Source organism: Diachasma alloeum, unplaced genomic scaffold, assembly GCF_001412515.2.
Source record: "Diachasma alloeum isolate Michigan unplaced genomic scaffold, Dall2.0 Dall_scaffold_00661, whole genome shotgun sequence".
In the NCBI taxonomy this organism is placed as follows: Eukaryota; Metazoa; Arthropoda; class Insecta; order Hymenoptera; family Braconidae; genus Diachasma; species Diachasma alloeum.
The window spans coordinates 151,012-170,626 of record NW_021680793.1 but is presented as its reverse complement, the minus strand read 5'-3'; the positions used below and the strand labels follow the sequence as shown (position 1 = coordinate 170,626).

Sequence of the window (19,615 nt, the reverse complement as noted above, 5' to 3'; positions counted from 1 at the left end):
CCCCCCCCCCGCCTCGCCGCCAAACAGACAATATAGTTCCTTACAACCTTAAAACTCTCTAGTAGTGAATATACTGCCAGACGGAGGTGTCAGGATAACTGCATCGGACGCACAATCATCGATTGCACTGAAGACTCTTGTATTGGAATAGTAACACTCTGTTGGTCGCCCAAAAGTTACGAACACCGTTAGTCGCGCCGTAAACGCCGCGCCGCAGCAGCATAAATCAACATAATGATAAATTTGAAACATCTAGGAAAAGTCTAATAAAAATCAAGAGTGATCTTGATTTTTTATGTTCAGTGTTACCCTTTAATTATATATTCATGCTCAAAATTGCCATATTTTTATGACAATTCGCCTTATATATGGTACACGACCCGGCGTTTCGGAATAACAGTATATTAGAGTACAAGGGCACAAATTTCGTTTTCGACGAATGTGAAGTCTGTATTCACATTCGTTGAAAACGAAGTTTATGCCCGAGTGGTCTATACTATTTTATGCCACATCGGCGCGCCATAAACGGCGTGCGATAAACATCGGTGTGCCATAAACTACTTTTTTGTCATTCCGGCCGTGAGGCAGCGCTTCACGGACGCTCCGCTCCGCTCCGCGTCCGTGAATCTCTGCCTACGGCCGTTATAACAAAAAATACTGTTCGTCATATGGCCAAAAAAAACTTTTCTAGCTCATATGATTGCAGCCCTCGCCTTCGGCTCGGGCTGCAAACTCATATTCGCCAGAAAAGTTTCTTTCGGCCTAGTGACGAAATATACTATATGCCACATCATGCAGAAGTCGAGTTTGAAGCACGCTGCGCGTGCGATAAACACGGCTTATTGCACGGCGTGCCATAAAAATTTGAAAATCTAACTACTTGTGGTATTTTTGGCGGATATTTTTATTGATAGGGCTTCTAGACCCTTCAAAATGAGATGTCAAATTTTTTCAAATTTTTCGGAGGCTTTACTGCAGAGTAATTTAAACAAGCAGGGGGCTGAGCCTATTCGACTGAAGAAATACGATTGTTTCTTTATGTGTTGTTAGTCTTTTCATTTTTCATCTCTACCAATTTTATTGGTAGTAAGCTTCCGAATGGATCGGTTGCAATTCTATTCTTAAAAAATAATAAGATAAAAATTCTGTTTTGTGGTGAATAAAAAATTTCAGTTTCTGTAAGAGGCAAATTCTCCGATTTTCTCAATTTTCAAGTAAAACAAGAGGAAACTTCGTGCCAAACTTCCGATTAATATGTCAATTTTTTCCAAAGTTAGAGTGCAAAGACGGATTTTTAGCGAAAAATCGAAAAATTTGAATTTCTCGGGAACTTTGCATGCATCACTTGCATGAATTGTGTATATTCCAATTGGTTGCAACAGAAGACATTGAGATGAATATTTTGAAAAAATTGAAATCGGTTGGGTAGTTTTTGAAATATTCAAGAACATAGATTTGGATACAAAGTCGAATATCGTCTAAACTATCCATCCGATTTAGCACATCTTCAATACCAAATATTTTAGTGCCAAGAGGAAACTTTGTACCAAATTTCAAGTTAATATGTTAATTTTTAGGAAAACTAGAGTGCTAACAAAAGTTTTTAGCGAAAAACCGAAAAATAGTAATATCTCGAAAACTTTGAATGAACAGTTTAGATATTTTGATAGATTGCGATAGAAGACATCAAAACAAGTATTTAAAAAAAATTGAAATGGTTGGATAGTTTTCGGGATATTTGCAAAAACGATTTAAAAACAAATGATGATTTCTCAAAAATGGCTGAACCGATTCAGCTGAACTTTTGCACAGACTTATTCCTCGTTAATACCTATAATCTGACAAAATTTCAAATTTTTTGGAATTATTTTAGCCCTTTATTCGTTTAATTTTCTAAAAGTTGACCATCAAGTGGACCAAGTTGACCACGCTTACATACATACATGGTCCTCATACTTCGTATTTTTACGTTTCAGACCATTCTACATCATTTCTAGGCAAAATTAGAGAATCGAAAAACCGAACGATTTCAATGTTTGCATTCGGAAGCAAAAATCGGAAAAAGTGTGGCGCGGCGGTCATAGCGCGACCAACGAAGTGTTAATACCTGATAAGTTGAATATGACCGAAATTCCGAACGATATTTTAATAACTAAAATGTGAAATGAAAAAGCCACTGTGACCTTTTGTATCAAAATCTGGTATTCTTCAGGTGATTGTATAATTAGCAGGATAAGATGAGTTCACTTATCACGGTATAATACTTTATCATTAAATTATAATAAAATGTCCATCAACTCGCGGCAAATTTTTCTCACTCTGCATGAAGAATCATCCTATCCTACTACACATTATTCAATCACCTTCAGACCTCAGAATCCTTTATGTCGACTGTACCGCTTAATGTTCGCTATCCCTTGGAAAATTCGTGTCTTCAACTGAATTACGAGTTTTTCTCCTCGTCGATCATAAAACATATCATTAGAATTGAGGCTTACAACTAAATGACTATTATTAGTGAAGAATGTGTCTGATGCTACCAGTTACTAGACCGCCTTTCCATGCAGAAAGGAAAATGAAAATTTCGCTTTCACTCTCTAACTGATAAACGGATCGAAAACGAAATTTATCGGGTTGCTTACGGAAGTGATTTAACCTTCGATTGGTCACCATTTGACGGATATGCCGGAGTGCATCATTTTTCTTTAATTATCACTGACTGGTTAACTGGAAAATTTTTAAAAAATTAGACTTTCAAATGAACTGTCTAAAAAATTATAGCAATTTTTGTAAAAACATTATTCTGGAAATTCATAAAAAAAAACAAATTCTTTCCAACAGATGAATTTTTTTTTCGCATGTTAAATGAAACTGCCCGTTACGCGACGTTGACGGGAACTCGCTAAACGCGGATGGGCAGGGTAGAGTGAATTCGGCAACGCTTCGGCCCTGAATCACACGGCGGGGAATCCCCGCGGAGGTGACCAAGTCGCAGGGTCGCGTATGGGGACCAAACTAGGGTTAAGATGTTTCGCGCACAGATTTTCGGGGAGGAGAGAGGTGAAACTGAAGAGGAGTCCTATTGTTATCGAGCCCTATTCAATCGCTGAACACGAAAAATTCAAATTTTCAAATGAAGTTTTCCATTATAATACTGAAGTTTTAAGCTTCAATTTTTTTCGTGAATTAATTGATTTTTTTGCAATCAGTTACGCGCATTGCATTATTTTTGAAAATTTCCTTTGTAATTATCGAAATTGTATAAGAATGCATAGAAATAGTGGCAATGTCGCACGAAGTAGCCATTTCATTTTTCCAAACTGATAGTTCTGCAGAATATTTTACATTATTTATAGAGGCCTCGGAAAATACCTTCGAATTTAGAGTGCGATAACCTCGGCCTTACAGCTGGAGAGGATACAATAACACTGAAAAGTCATAATTTTTTTCTGAAACGCAAGATCTGGAACAATTTTGAAAACATTTTCAGGGATGCAGCATACTCAAATACTTTTTCCCTGAATTTTTCCATTTTTTTTTTCATTTTGACTTTTCCGGATTTGATGTCCATGATCGGCATTTGAAAGGGGTCAATTGAAGAGAAAATGATCAGATTCAGATCCGCTCCACCTGACATTAATTTAATAGGTTTTTCGGATAATTTAATTAACTATTATTTTACTATTCAAATTAAGTTTTATCAATCATTATCAATAATTATTTTCAATCTTTAAAAAGGATCATTATACTATAATTAAAATAAATTGAATTAAATTCATTTAATTTAATGAATTTAATTTAATTAATCAATTTAATTAACAGCCAGCCCTTCTCAAATGTACAGAAGGGAGGGATGATGATGCCGTAAATACGTATTAGAGGAGTATCAAACACACGCAAATGATCTTGAGAAAAAAATTACCAAATGTCCATTTATTTATTAGTGTTATTGTTATTATCATTATTATTATTTATTAATGAAATAAATAAAAATTTAATTGAACATATTTTATCTCTGAGAATATACACGCACATCCGCGAGATCAGGAATAATCTTAAATTCAACGAATACCCCGATACAAATCATATAGGCAATGTACAGTTTACTCAATAGTAATAACATGATAGCGTAGTGGTTAGGGCATAGGATTAGCAATCATAGGGTCCCCGGTTCGATCCCCAGCATCGGTAAAAAAATAATAAGCTTTTTCAGAGTTAATAACAGTAGAGATTCATTAAGAGATACGGCCTACGGTGAAAGAATTAAATTATCTTTTGTTTTGGAATAATTATCATTGATAATTGTTATTGATACTGACAGACAAGTCATCTGGTTTTCATACAGTTGACTTGATCAAGTTCGGATCCATTCGTCCTGATCAAATCCGGATTGGTCGGAGGCGTAACATGTCTGATCAAGACCGGATCCGTCAACTTGATCAATACCTGATCAGTGGTCAGGTCTAACCTGATCCAAACTTGATCAAGACCTGACCGGAATTTCCACTCGGGATCATGAAGTAGTGGAGGAAGATTATCACATTATATTATAACCATTTTAGAAATGGGGAGGTTGAGCGGAAGTCGTAAGAAACAACGGCTCTTAACCCTCTGACGTGAATGGGCATTACCCCCACTCTGTACCATCTCTGTGGGGTGTAGCCTACAATGCATGGTGGAAGCCGCGACATAGGGGAGCGATTTTGCTCGTATTATGTCGACATAAAATCGTAAATTTCAACCAATGACAGTCCTGGATTCGGAATACTCAACTAGGATTGGTTGAAATTTATGATTTTATATCGACATAAAACGAGCAAAATCGCTCCCCAGTCGTCGCCTCAACAGATAAGAGTCTGAAACAGAATAAACTAATTCCACTGTACGGGAGAACTGTGGCGCCCTAGAACCGGTACTGTTACGTTACTGCACGGAGAGAACAATTCAATAAAAATTACCAAAAAAAAACGTAAAAATTACGTTTCGAAACGTAATCCGTGAGCGAAGTAAAATNCACGCAAATGATCTTGAGAAAAAAATTACCAAATGTCCATTTATTTATTAGTGTTATTGTTATTATCATTATTATTATTTATTAATGAAATAAATAAAAATTTAATTGAACATATTTTATCTCTGAGAATANCAATAAAAAGGGTGAGTCGGAACTGAAATTATACGAATCGCCACGTAAATTCTACGATTTGGTCCGTAAAAATTGATCACCCGTCTGATGACTCACCGCTGTGGGGACAACAAGTCGTTCCGTAATTTTTCCCCAACTATTGAGAAATTTTACGGAACGGAACGTAGAAATAACTCACCAGCTTCATAAAAATTGTTGAACGTTCAAGAATTTTTCATTCTGGAAATACAATAAGTCGGCAAGTTTCTGTAAAATTTTACTTCTTCGGGAAAAATTACGTGACAATGTCGGACTTTGTTCGGTGATGAACCTGAAAATTCACTGAACGTTTCATATTTCTTCTTTTCCATTCCTATAAAAATTGCCGGAAAACGATCCTCCATTGCGGATTATGTGAATTGTTCCGTAATTTTTATTGAATATTTTTCTTCGTGTGTCTGATACCACATACCATAGAGAGATCTATGGTATCCCTTATTTTATAATAATTTCTTGTTTCGGGGAAACCACGAAAAATGTTTGTTTTTTTTAAATTCGTTATTCGGCCAATGGATCATCCGGGAATCTCTCGTCATCTGGCAACTGATCACGGAATCCCGAATCATTTTGTATTTGGATGAGCTATTGGTCAATCTCGTCATCAATCTCTCTTTCCCTAGCATCTAGGCGTTATTCATTCAGACTAACATCAAGATTTTCCTCCTCATCATCATGATCAGACCCAACTATTGGTTCTTCAACTTCATCCAGATAGACATCCTCCACTTTTTCATTGTTGACGTGGTGAATGAGATGAATTTGAGCCAAGAATAATCCAGGAGCTATAAATATTTACATTTTACTGTGTGCTTGTATTCGATTATGTTTATTCTCCACCCAGTTTATCCTTCCAGACAGCGGCAGTACCGCTCCTAGTTATTTCTTCTGTTTGATAGAGTGTTCAAAGAACAGAAAAAAATATGATTTTGTGTGTTTCATTTCAATTCTCCGAAAAAGGCACTTTTAACGTGGATACCATAATTTGAATTGAAATACCATAATTTTGTTACGTTGGTGCCATAATCGCCTACGTTCAGGTTGGCAACGCTGCCGAGGGCTTGCTGCCACGTAGTGGGGATAGTAAGCGTGTGCGATTGGTTCACCCTATTTAGGTGAAAAAAGTACTATTAAGTCCGACTTCCACCTTAGAGGGTTACGCTGAGAAAAAAATTTATTTTTACCAAATTGGGACCGCTATTTACCGATGGTGGTGTGGTGATCGCCCTCATAACATGAACGACCGATGGTTTACTCGTTCAAACTTGTTCAAACCCTCACATTGTAGCTGATAGTAGTAGTTCCTCTTCGACTCATTCATGTCTGTATTGTTTTCAATTGTTGTACTTGAAGTTCCCATGGTATCATATTTTAGAAAAATTTGAGAATTTGCAAAGTAATTGATTGAAGTACCAACGATAAACCATCGGACGGCCATTTTTTTTAGTGCAAACGATACCCACCAGACATCGCAGCGATTTATAGCGTCCCCAATATTCATTCACTTGAGAGCATTTATTTTTTCAAAATCGTATTTCTCTAATCGAGTCATTCCCAGGCGAGTCTGATTAGGTCTCAATTATAACAATCATGTTGCTCTAGAGGATGACTATGCTGCACATGAACTTCTCCAATGATTATTCATTTTTTATGAATTTCTTATTCGAGTTCACTCGAGGTCGGGGATAACTAACATGATCATCTTCTAGAGCAACATAATTAACATAATTGAAACTTAATGAGGATTGTCTGGGAATAATTCCGCTGACAAAATACGGGAATGCTTACTGAATAATGTGGCATTATTTTGCAAGTTTATCTCCTTCATTGTAGAATTATTTGATAACACAATTTTCGAAGCAGAGACACCTCACAGAGGATGAATATTAACAACCGAGGATCGAAGTCAATCATAAAATATTCTCAGCAATATAAGAAGATATTTTTTAGGATGTACATGGCGAGAGACACCAGGCACATGTGTCCTGGAATCAGAGTTTGGTTTCACACTTAACTGTGCCTTCAAAAAATCCGGTCTCTTTCGGGTCCGAAATCTCGGGGGAGTCAAGGGCTACGTCGGCCTCGGTGAGTGTCCGACTAACTTCAAAAATGACAATAACTTCAGCTTTTAACTTGAGGATGCATCAAAAAAAGGCGTATAAAAGATTGCAGTAGTGAAAATGGTGAAGGAGGAAAACCTAAAAATTTCAGACAAACTATTTTGTTAATATTTCTGAAATTAGCGAGTTTAGTGGAAAATGTCGAAAGTTAGCATACCTATTTTTCATTTGAAAAAAGTCAATAAATTTCAGTTCTCTACATGAACTATGCTCTGAAAATTTCTTTAATAGAAATTTTCAGGTATAAGACTGCAGTTTTTCCCCCGTATTTTGTTTTATTTCTTATAAGAAGTTTCAAAAAAGAACACTTGCAATCCTTATGTCCAAACATTCTCATTGATAAAATAATAACGATAGAATAAGTTGTAAAGAAAAAGAATATCTGCTTTCATTGAAATTTATAGAATTATGAAAAAGTACCATAATTATAGAATTTTCGATAAAAATCGACAACAATCAAATCGAACTTTGAATGAGATTCTATTAGACTTTTCAAGAATTGCAATAGAATAGCAATAGAAGTTCAATAGAATTCCAAGTGAGAGCCATTAAATTTTTCTCGCAAATGCGTATTTTCCATTGAATTTTCATCTGTGGTCGGACATCAATGCTTGTTCAACAATTACTTGAAAAATAGCCACCTTCGATGAAAAAAAACATCGAACGATAAAAAAACTATGAATTATTAATTTTTCGCTGATTCTGTTGAAAAATTCCGCATCTTTTCCATGAGTTTATCCTAATGCAAAATGTCTATTAAAAACTACTTTATAAACAAACTCAATAGAATTTGATATTTCCATACAACTTTTTCTGTTGAGATATTTTCTACAGAAATCCCTAGAAATTTCTAAGTTTTTCCAACTCCATTGTTTTCGACTCATTAAAAAAATCGACCAAAAAAATGGGAAATTTAGGCAGAACAATTTCTATTAATTATTTTTGGCCATCAGATTCGGACCAATCAGAGCACATTCGATGCTATGGAGTACATCTAGATCAGAATTTCAGTGAATATTCCCTCTTAGCTTTTGATAAGTCCCCGTGAATATTTCCTTATAACTTTACACCTATGGTTAACCACATAACTGTCAAATAGCGTAATACTGCACTCTGCTTGGGCAGATCCGAAGCTTCCCGGCCGACAAATGAGTGTCTCAAATTTTGCAAAAAAAAAAATATGCCTCGTGCTTTGCATTCAGGATTTTCAGCCTGCAAAACTTGACGCCGTCGTTTGTTTGCAACGGAGCTTTCAGAAAATATTCCAATAATTTTGAATGGCTCAAGGTAAAAAAAAATCAAATTCTATGGATTTTTAAAATAAAATTTGTCAATCGAACATTGCTATCGAAAAACACGCGGAGAAAAGCTGGAGAATGTTCTACTAAACACCCAATAGAAATTCAATAAAATTTTTTCAGACATTTTCCAACAAACCCACCAATTTTCTAGATGTTTACAAAATATTCTTGACGAAAAATGCTGAATTCATTTCCTTGTAAGAGAGGCTTGCTGAGAAGCAGCTGAACCCTCGCATCGACGATATTCGTTTATAGCTTCAAGGCCAATTTTTTCATAGTCCCTGTACATGGCATATTTGCTACAACGCAGATTTGAAAAGTGAAAATGACCTTTCTAATTAAAAAAATCTAACTATAAATTAGCTTGTCCCAAATTTATCTCGTCGTGTCCTTTTTATGTTATATGCGATGTGTCAAGAACCAGGAGGTCAATTTCATCAGCATATGTGATTACAACATCCATATTTGCTTCTTTGAATAGAGAACACACGAATGGGTAACCAGTTCTATTTGTTTTGCTGATTGCACAAATGATTTATTGCATATCTTTTTAATTTGAATAAATTTATTCGTTAATTTTCCTTCCAAGTTTATAAATAGTTTTCTTCGAAAATTATTAATTATTGAGCTAATTATACATCAATGACCGCACATATTCAATTTGTTTGATTGGATGAATATATCCAAACAAAGCAACGAAATAATGAAACGCATTGGATGAAATTATTTCGAGAATGAATAATTTTCGGAGAATTAGTGTAGATTTTTAAAAATGAAATTACTCTAACTAAAAGAGGGTCTTTTGATATTTACATTAAAAATCACTCATATCCGAAATAACCACAGCAATTTTAAGTTCAACTTACTACCTTTCACTACTGCACTACGGAATTCTCAAATTTTCCAGCTAAATTAATGAATACAACTTATTATTTACCTCTTCCACGTAGTATTTACTAACACTGTACATACCTATTCGATTGCAAGCACTGGTCACCTCAACCTACTTTTATCTCTACTTACAAAAAATGAGAATCTATAACGAATTATTAATAATTCATTCCATTTAACCCAATTCGAGTATTGATAGTTACAATATTACATCAGCATGCATCATATGCGCATCCAAATCACAAATAAAAACTAGCAGAAAAAGCAGAACTGACCTGCGATCATCATCATGCATTTACTCATTGTTGTGATGACACAGTGAAAATTGCATACTGAGTGTTTTATTTAGTCACGCAATTCATCTTAATACAACAACAATTTACTGGATTATTCAATAGTGCTGTACATGATTTGCAGGGCTCAGTGTTGGTGATGAACTCGGATTTCGAGAATCATTGTCGAACCTAGAATCGAGTAAGAGAAGGAGTGTGCAAACTGGGCAAGCAAATTTCATTGGAATAACAAATGGGGTAAGGAGAAAATTAATTAGGATTTAATTATATAAATTAATCTTTCTTTTCCCGTTCAAGTCGATTGATTCAACTCGTATCCTATTATTATATATATTATATATTATATATATTATTATTTTTTATTCTATTTACTAAAGATAAAAGAAACGTGAAGTTGTTTTATATCGAAATATCTCGAAACTGCCTGACCGCTACCCTCAATTTTGATTGGTCAATGAGTCACGTGAACAGTCGCGTAAAAAAATCCCCGGTATTTTTAAATTCTTCAAATGGCAAAAAAATCTTCTGCGTCATATTTTTCATTTTTTCATGTGTGAAGTTTATCTTTATATCAAAACATATCTAAATTGCCTAATTGTTGATTCTGAGAAAATAAACATAGTATTTCTAAATTTTTTTAACACACAAATTATTCTTCACTTCCCAAATTTTAATTTTTTCATATTTATCATACGCAAAAATGATCAATTCTTGCTTCTCAGATTTTCATACATAAATCCTAAATTCTACAATATTCATGAAAATTCTTCGGTTTCCCAAATAATTCGAGACAAATCTTTGAAGAGCTACGGTTATCTGGAACACTGTGGAATTTTCCGAAGAATTCAACAAATTTTTTCAGTTTTCTGGGAAATCAATTCATAACCCTCCTCTCATTTTTCAACAATTACAGATTTTAATCAGATTATTTTAAAAAGTAAAAAAAAAAGAAGTAATCGAAGATTAAAAATGATTCATTGGTGTTTCACTCTTCATTCTCTTAATTCTCTTCAAGTCATTATCAATATTTATAAAACATCTATGAGTATATGAAGTTTAATAAATACGATTTTTTCATTTTCATAACAAACAGACGAGTGCGCGCGAAACCGCGCGCAAATGTCTACTTACTATAATAACAGACGTATGAATACGTCTGCTACTGTAATAAAAAAGAATAATGAGAAAAACCTAGGATCTTTACAAAGGGACCCAGAGAATAATCTACGAGCCTCTTATTCATTTTTGATGAAAACGCTACAACTTTTGCTGCACGTATTTTTCGCCACGAATAGTAATAAGATTGAAAACATTTTATAAGAAAAAAATCAGTAGTTTTGTATTTTCGGGTACAATTCATTTGGTTGACATTTTTCATGTAGCATTTTCATAACAGAAAATTTTTCAAGCTTTCTTTTTCTAGTTTTTCAATGAAAGATGAAAAAATAGAGCAGAATAAACTTTGCAAATGTCTGCTGAGAAATCCCAATAGAAACTACTGTTATACTGGGTGCGAACATTTGGAAGTCATACCAATAGCTCTCTGATTGCCTTTCGTTAAAAAATGCTCGAAGGCAACAGTCTGTGAAATTCCCACAAACTTATTATTCAAATAAATGGGAGCCTACTGAACCATTCTACCTTACCTCAAGGGGAGACTACTATGAGTTTTAAAAGTCGTAGAATATTGGAGTGAGATTTCTCATGCATCGCAGATCGATTATATATGTCTGAAGACGAATAATTAGTGTAAAAAAATTAATTGTTGATTTTTCGTTTGCTCCGCTGACGCTTAAAATGTCTAAAATAGTCCAGGACCTCCAATTTTTGAGCTACAAAGATTTTTTCTTCAAAATTTTTGGAAAAACGTGTACAATAACAATTACGAATTAGTTTTTTGAAATTCGACTCCTACACAACTAATTTCGTTTTGTGTAATATAAAAATTTGCACCATTCATGTAAAACAGGCAGAAAAATTATCCTATAAATATTATAACTATATTCTCGATTCTTTCCGAAATATTTTTCGGCCTTTTTTACATGAATGGTGCAATTTTGATCAAAGTGATAACGAAATTAGCTGTGTAGGAGTTGAATTTCAAAAAACGAATTCGTAATTATTATTGCACATATCTTTCCAAAACTTTTGAAAAAGTTTTGAAAAAACCTCTGTAACTCAAAAATTGGAGGGCATTTTTTACATATTAAGACTATTTTTTTTACATATTCGGACTATTTTTTACATATTAAGCGTTTGCGTGGTAAACGAATAATAAACAATTAGTTCTTTTGCACTAATTATTCATTTTTAGACATATATAATCGATCTTCAATGTATGAGAAATCTCATTCCAATAGCCCTCGACTTTTAGAACTCATATTAATCTCCCCTTAAATTGCCAGAAGATGCATCGATTGCATCATTAGTAAACTCGATCGCCTTATTGGCTCGTGAAAATCGTTAAACAAAAATATTCTTATTCCAAAACTATAGTTGTCTTCATTATTTCATTCTATATGGCTTTAATAGCTATTCTTCGTAACTTTCATTCATATGACCTTTCATGCTATTACCAATTTGTCATCTATGTACCTCGAAGGTTGGGGGAACAGGGCTCAGAAAGTTTCCAATCTTTTTTTGTTATAATGCAATATCCTTAAGAAACTATAAATTTAACGTATTTTTTCATATCAATCAAATCAATGTGAAAATCGAACATTCACTTTTTTACGGTCTTTTGAACTCATGTTCTTTGAGCAGTTCCCTGCTGATCTCTAACGAAATCCTTTCTCCATTTTTGTTTTCAAGTATATATTTCATCGTTTTAAATTCGTCGAGATCCAACACGAAATTAGGAATTGGATATTCGAATTTTCACTCTCGAGAGTGAATCAAGGCCATTTGTCATGAACAATTGTTACCGAATGCGACTATATTTCCTTACTCTTACCATGCGCCCAGTTTTTCGAAAATTTACTATTGGAGTATTTTATATTTACGATCTCCTGGAAATGCGAAACGTGTAAGAAAAAATCGTTATGTTTATATTCAGGAGTGGTGAGTAGTAGGGAGTTGGGGAAGGCTTCACATCGGCGAAAAAGCGATCAATAGGAAACGCGACTAGGGTGAACTGGTCAATTTCTTGACGGAGTTCAAAGGGCTACTCACTCCATAATTGAGTGACACCATGATTTCGGTAATTTCAAGCGTCACGAGAAGTGATTTCATGATTTCGAATAATCTCATTAATTCGAAATCAGTATACATTCACATTTAATTAATTAATTTACTATTCTTAAAATATTTAGGCTTTCATTTGGAGTATTTATATCTATATTCTATATACTAGGAGAGAGGAGAGATGCATGCTATCCATCCATTTATTCGAAAAATAGCCTACAAATATTAAGTCGGTTCCGAATTTAATCAGAGCCCCGATGTTCGGCAAGCAGATATTGGGCCGATGTTTGGCCTTTAATCAGAACCCCGATGTTCGGCGAGCACATATTGGGCTGATGTTTGGCTTTTCATCGGGCATCGATGTTCGGCGGCCGGGTATTGGACCGATGTTTGGCCGTATTGTATATATCGACAAATCCTACATGGGCATGTACGGGCGAAAAAATACATCATAATCCTGCGCGAGTCTTTTCACAAATTAGTATGCTCCTTACTAGTCGCGCATAGAGTAAAAAGTTACCTAAAAAGTACATGGAAACCACATGGAAATTACACTGTTTAACATAATTGTGACGCATCGCTATTACTTCGCCGTAATCACTGTTCCCCGCTTGAATTTTTAGGGACTATCACAAAAAATTACGTTCAATCCATAAAATTTCCAAAACTCAAGAGGGAAAATTTATTTTCATCACACTGTCCGTAAATGAATCTACGTAAATATCATTTATGGACATTTATTGTTTATTTATTGTCATGTAAACGCCGTTTACGGGCATTGTGAAGACAAATTATGTTCGCCACTCAGCCGAAAACAACTTTTCTGACTCGTGGGATTGCATTTCTCGGCTTCGCTTCGTTCTGCAACTCTTACATTCATCACAAAAGTTTTTTTCGGCCTTGTGACGAAAATAGCTATTTTCGCTTGACATTTTCTTCGTATTTTCATGTAAAAATTCTCAAACGAGTATTCCGGCTTACTTTTACGTTTTGTAACGTAATTTTTCCTACAGTTTTTTCTCCTTTCCGGGAGCTTGTTAATAGAAAATACTCTGACAGTAAATTTTCGAAACAAATATAGTCCCATTCACCGAATCGGCTTCCCCTACAGCCCCAGGCGCGCTACTATAAATCGTCCTCACGTTTCAGGGCTCCCAAAATAGTGATCCTCGGCAAGGCCTCCAAGGCACTCGAGCTGTCCCACCTTTCAAACCTCTACCACCAGGAGCATCGCGGCCAATGGCCCCGCAGCCTGAGCACCAGAGATTGGTCGTGCAACAAAACTCGACGGCCTTGAAAACTATTCCAGCACCTTCACTAGCTGCGTTACAAGACGCGGCTATGCGCCAGCACCAAGTCCAATTACAACAACAAAAAACTATAATGCAACAACAGAAAATTCTACAGGAGATGAATCTGCGTCAGCAGCAGAAAGCGCATCAGGACGCACTGGCTGTGCAAATTCTTAAGGAGCAGAAGCAGCAACAGGCAGTTGCTAACAAGCAAAAATTGGTAGAGCAGCAACAAATGTTGAATTTACAGACCAAACGGATACAGGTGATTTGATATCCAAAATAGACTAAACTTATTCACCCATATTCTATACAGAGACGATCTTTTTCACGACCGATCCTTTTGCCTCAAGGATATTAAAGAGGGTGCTTTTTGAAGTGGAAAGTTCCCCTTCCACTTTTGGATCTAAGCACTTTGGTTTTGGTCTGACATTTTCATCTTTTGGTCTATTTCTACTGATTTCAGGAGCGTATCTTCATTTTTTACCATTGTTCCTATTTTTTTCCTTTTTGCTTCCGAATAGAAGCATTGTATTCCATGGATTTTTCGATTTTCTAATTTTACGTGGAAATGATGTAGAATGGTCTGAAACGTAAAAATACAAAGATTGACGACTGTGTCTGTATGTGCGCATGGTCAACTTGGCCGACTTGATGGCCAACTTTTAGAAAATCGAAGGAATAAACGGTTAAAAAAATTCAAAAAAATCTGAAATTTCGTGAGATTATAGTTATAAATGTGGACTAACTCTGTGCACCGGTTCAGCTGAATCGGTCCAACCGTTTTCGAGAAAAAGCCATTTGTTTCGTAAATATCTCGGAATCTATCCATCCGATTTCAATTTTTTTTTCAAAATACTCGCCTCGATATCTCCTATCTCAATTAATCAAAATATCTTTATCCGTTTATACTAAATTTGTCTGAGATATTTCAATTTTTCCATTTTTTGCTCAAAATTCTTGTTCGCACGCTAGTTATTTTTTAAATGAATATATCAACTTGAAATTTGGCACAAGTCTGCCTCTTAGTACTGCAATGGATGGGATTGAAGATGGACTGAATTGGATGATTAGTTTAGGAGATATTCAACACTGTATCAAAATCGTTTTTCGTAAATATCTCAGTATCTATCCATCCGATTTCAATTTTTTTTTTCAAAATACTCACCTCGATGTCTCCTATCTCAAACAATCAAAATATATATACCCATCTATACTACATTTTAGAGATATTTCAATTTTTTCTATTTTCGATCAACATCCTTGTTCGCACGCGTTATTTTTTAAATTGATATATGAACTTGAAATTCAGCATGAGTTCTCCTTTTGCCACTACAATGGATAATATCAACGATGAACTGGATCTGATGATTAATTTTTGCTTCCGAATGGAAGCTTTGCATTCGTTCGATTTTCACTTTTGCTAATTTTGCGTGGAAACGATCCAGAATGGTCTGAAACGGAAAAATACGAAGTTTGGGGACCATGTCTGTGTGTGATAGTGTCCACTTGGTGGTCACTTATTCTTAAAATTAACGAATAAACGGGACAATTTATTCCAAAAAATCTGAAATTTTGTCAGTTTATTGGAATCATTTGGGACTAACATCATGTCAAAATTCAGCTGGATCCGTCAATTAGTTTTTGAGAAATAGCCATTTGTTTCTTTACGCTTTTTCCTAAATATCTCGAGAACTACTCAACCGATTTCATTTTTTTTTCAAAATATTCCTCTTGGTGCCCTCTATCGCAATCAATCAAAATATGTATAACCGTTCATAGAAAGTTTTCGAGATATTTCGATTTTTCTCTTTTTAATCTAAAATCGTTGTTCGCACTCTAGCATTCGCAAAAATGGAGATATCAACTTGAAATTTGGCATGAAGTTGTCTCTAGCAGTAAAAATGGTTCGTATTGAAAATAGGCTCAATCGGATAATTACTTTCTGAGATATTCAACTTTATATGTAAATCTCATTTTTTAAATATCTCAATAATGAGTCAACCGATCCTAATTTCAATTATTCAAGAATATTCGTCTTGTTTTGTAATGTCTATGTCCTTTTTTTATATTTTTCATATCTTTTTTGAAATCTTTTTTGATCGTTTATTTATCCCTTTTTCAACCTTTTTTTATTCTTTGTTTTTTGCTTTTTTGTAATGTCCTTCCTTTTCTTTTATTATTCCTATCCTTTTCTAAATCTTTTTTCGCCATTTATTTATCCCTTTTTGCTTCCGAATGAAAACCTTGTAGTTGAGAGATTTTTCGATTTTCTAATTTTGATGGCAAATGGTCTAGAATGTTATGAAACGTGAAGAAATGATGTTTTCAGGGTCATGTATAAATCTGTATGTATGTATGTTATAACTTGACAATTCAACATATCAAAAATACGGTGAAATTTATCGATAAAACTCTGAAGTTTTGGCTCATGGTAGCCATGATTAAGCTTCACTTTGATATGCATTTTCAGCCCGATCGGTCCAGTAGTTCCTGAGATATAATAACTTCTTTAAATTTCGTTTTTCCTCAATATCTCAAAATCTACTCCACCGATTTCTATATTTCTTTTTTTCAAAATACTCATTTCGATGGCCTCTATCTAGATCAATCAAAATATATATACCCGTCCATACAGAGATATTCCCGTTTTTTCGTTTTTTTAATTTTTTCATTCGTGTACGCATGATATTTTGAGAAAAAATAAAAATAGTAAGTTGAAATTTGGTGTGATTATAACGCTTACAATATTGGAGATTCGCATTTTGGATAGGCGCAATCGGCCGAGCAGTTTCGGAGATATTTAACCTTTTGTACAAATCTATTTCATTAAAAGATTGAATATCTTCCTGTACACCGAGAAAAAAAATTATTTTTGCCAAATATTCATTTACTTGAGAATCCCTCCAATGATCATTTATTTTTCCTAAATTTCTTATTTTCTAGAGGGAAGAATTTCGATCAATTTTTTAATGTAGATAATTATTGAAGGATTTCACTCACGGTCATAACTAACTTGATCACTTTCTAAAGCAATATGATTGACATAATTTTAATCTAATGGGGTTCGCCTAAGAATGACTCGAACGGAGAAATACGGTTTTGAAAAAATAAATCCTTCTCTCAAGTAAATGGATATTTGGCAAAAATAATTTTTTTTCTCAGTGTAGACATCCTGTAGCATCTGGTTACGGTTGTATACCTGGCACAAGGACAGGGAATTGCTACGGATCCATTCGGAAGCTTACTACCAATGGAATTGGTAGAAATAAAAAAAAAGAAAAGGACTAATAACGCANTTATTTCAAGACGTTTGATGCCTACATTGCAATCATCTACGACTGTACTCCCCTTCTGTACTTCTTGCCCTATCGCGCCCAAAATAATTTTCCACAAAGCGGGAAAAAAGCGTTCAGATCCAAAAAAGGAAGGGGAACTTTCCACTTTTTTCAATATTTTTTCAACCACTGAATTCAAAAGTGAGTGGTAAGACATTAATACCAAGCCCCACCAGCACTTCGCACTGCCCAGTTTTCATGACAGGAATGGAACTAGTATGAACTCCACAAAGCCCGAATTATATTCAAATTTTATACTTTATTATGGCGTGGGCCCTCCATTTTAGTATTACCCTATGTAGAGTGAACAGTCTAATTATGAAACACTCAAGGTTCTTCGGAAGTTCAGAGGGTTCCATGACTAATCAACACAAACGGTATTTCCAATGTTGAAAAAATTGTGTAAAAAGCCTCAAAAAAATTCTAATTTTCAAGTATTCGTATTAATACTTGGCTGAACCGCTCATATATTGATATTAAATAAATGTTATATGAAAAAATAAAAATATTTAATAGTTGTTCGAGAAATTGCTGAATCTCACTCCATCGCCTTCAGTGTTGACAATTTTGTTAAAAATAGATGAATATGGAAGACATTAATTTAAGATAGATGAATTAATTGGATTACGGCCCGCTGTGGTCCCTGGGACCTCAATAAATATATACCCTCCGCTTAGGTACTGCTAGATTGGTTACCATATGAAAGAAAGCCCGCTGTGCGTCGTTTTTCTTTAATTACAATTGACAGGCTAACCGGAAAAATAAAAAAAATTGACTTTGTCAATTGAAGTGTCTAAAGAATTATAGTAGTTTTTAGAATAACATATTTCGCAAAATTCCTAAAGAAAACAAATTATTTCGAACAAATGAATTATTTTTTCCCATGTTGGATGAAATTGCCTGTTGCGCGACGTTGCCGAAAACTCGTTAAACGCGCCCGGGCAGTGTAGAGTGAATTCGGCAACGCTAGAGCCAAAGAGGATTGACTAAAGTAGAGGCTCAGATCTTCTTCTATTCGTAATTGGTTATATCCTTTAACAGCAGTAGAGGCAAGCACCAAGAGGCTCAGATCTCGGGGTTGGACTGACCCCAAGCCAAAAGTAGTTCGACCCCAACGGAGGGATACCGCCACGGTCAAATCTGACGGCTGGGCGAACTGCCTGTGCGGGTAACTCGGCAGTAGCAGTCCGGCTGTCACAGGGATAGTTTCAGAGGGGAAGTTATGTCCTCCTCGTCCTCAACATGTTCTTAATGTTTTTCAGGTGATTCATTTGCTGGCTAATTAATATTAAGGAATGAAACACAGAGGGTGTGACGGAGAATTAAATTCCCCATCAATCGATCCTCGTTGCATCCCTTAATCTCTGTAACAAAAAAATACAAACTACGACAAAGTCATGGGCCAGTGAGAAATAGTACATTACGCAACTAGTCCGGAAAGCAGGCGCTTGAAACCCGCTACTTTCCAGTTGACTATAGTCAACTGAAACCCATGCGGTTACACGCACGTATCATATAAAATGATTTGCGCCTACCCACACTCAACTGAAACCCACTGTTCTAACAGTTGAGTGTGGGTAGGCGCTTGAAACCCGCTACTTTTCAGTTGACTATAGTCAGCTGAAACCCGAAATAACGCATGACACGCATGCGCATCACCTATTAAAAGAGAATAACACGGAAGGAAATCTAACCTCTGAATAGTGAATACATGGAATGACTGAAAAATGAAAAGGTGATTTTCGAAGCAGATAAAATGAGCCAAAATCGTATAATTCCTGATAGTGATGAAGAGTTAGGCAGTGAGGAGAATTTATTTACTGATGAGGAGGAGTTTATTGGTGATGTGACATTTGAAGAAAATGGAAATAAAATATTCTCCGATTTTTCAATTACGTTTTGTATCATATTTTTTTATAATTATAACTTTCTTTTTTTTGCGAATTCTTAATGATTTTTAAAAATTGTATTTTGTAATTATTATAATTAATTTTTTTCAATTAAAAATACTTTAC

At 34.9% G+C, this 19,615-nt stretch overlaps 1 protein-coding gene across 1 annotated transcript in view; it reads left to right on the top strand.

Moving 5' to 3' along the window:
• The first annotated feature begins 4,564 nt into the window (after positions 1-4,564).
• LOC107044015 (probable serine/threonine-protein kinase yakA) overlaps positions 4,565-19,615 on the top strand; it is a 26,131-nt gene continuing 11,080 nt past the window's right edge. The window contains exons 1-4 of the mRNA XM_015265743.1: positions 4,565-4,586; positions 7,133-7,267; positions 9,912-10,024; positions 14,120-14,527. Coding sequence (XP_015121229.1) covers positions 4,565-4,586; positions 7,133-7,267; positions 9,912-10,024; positions 14,120-14,527 — 678 coding nt within the window. The remainder of the gene's footprint in view (positions 4,587-7,132; positions 7,268-9,911; positions 10,025-14,119; positions 14,528-19,615) is intronic.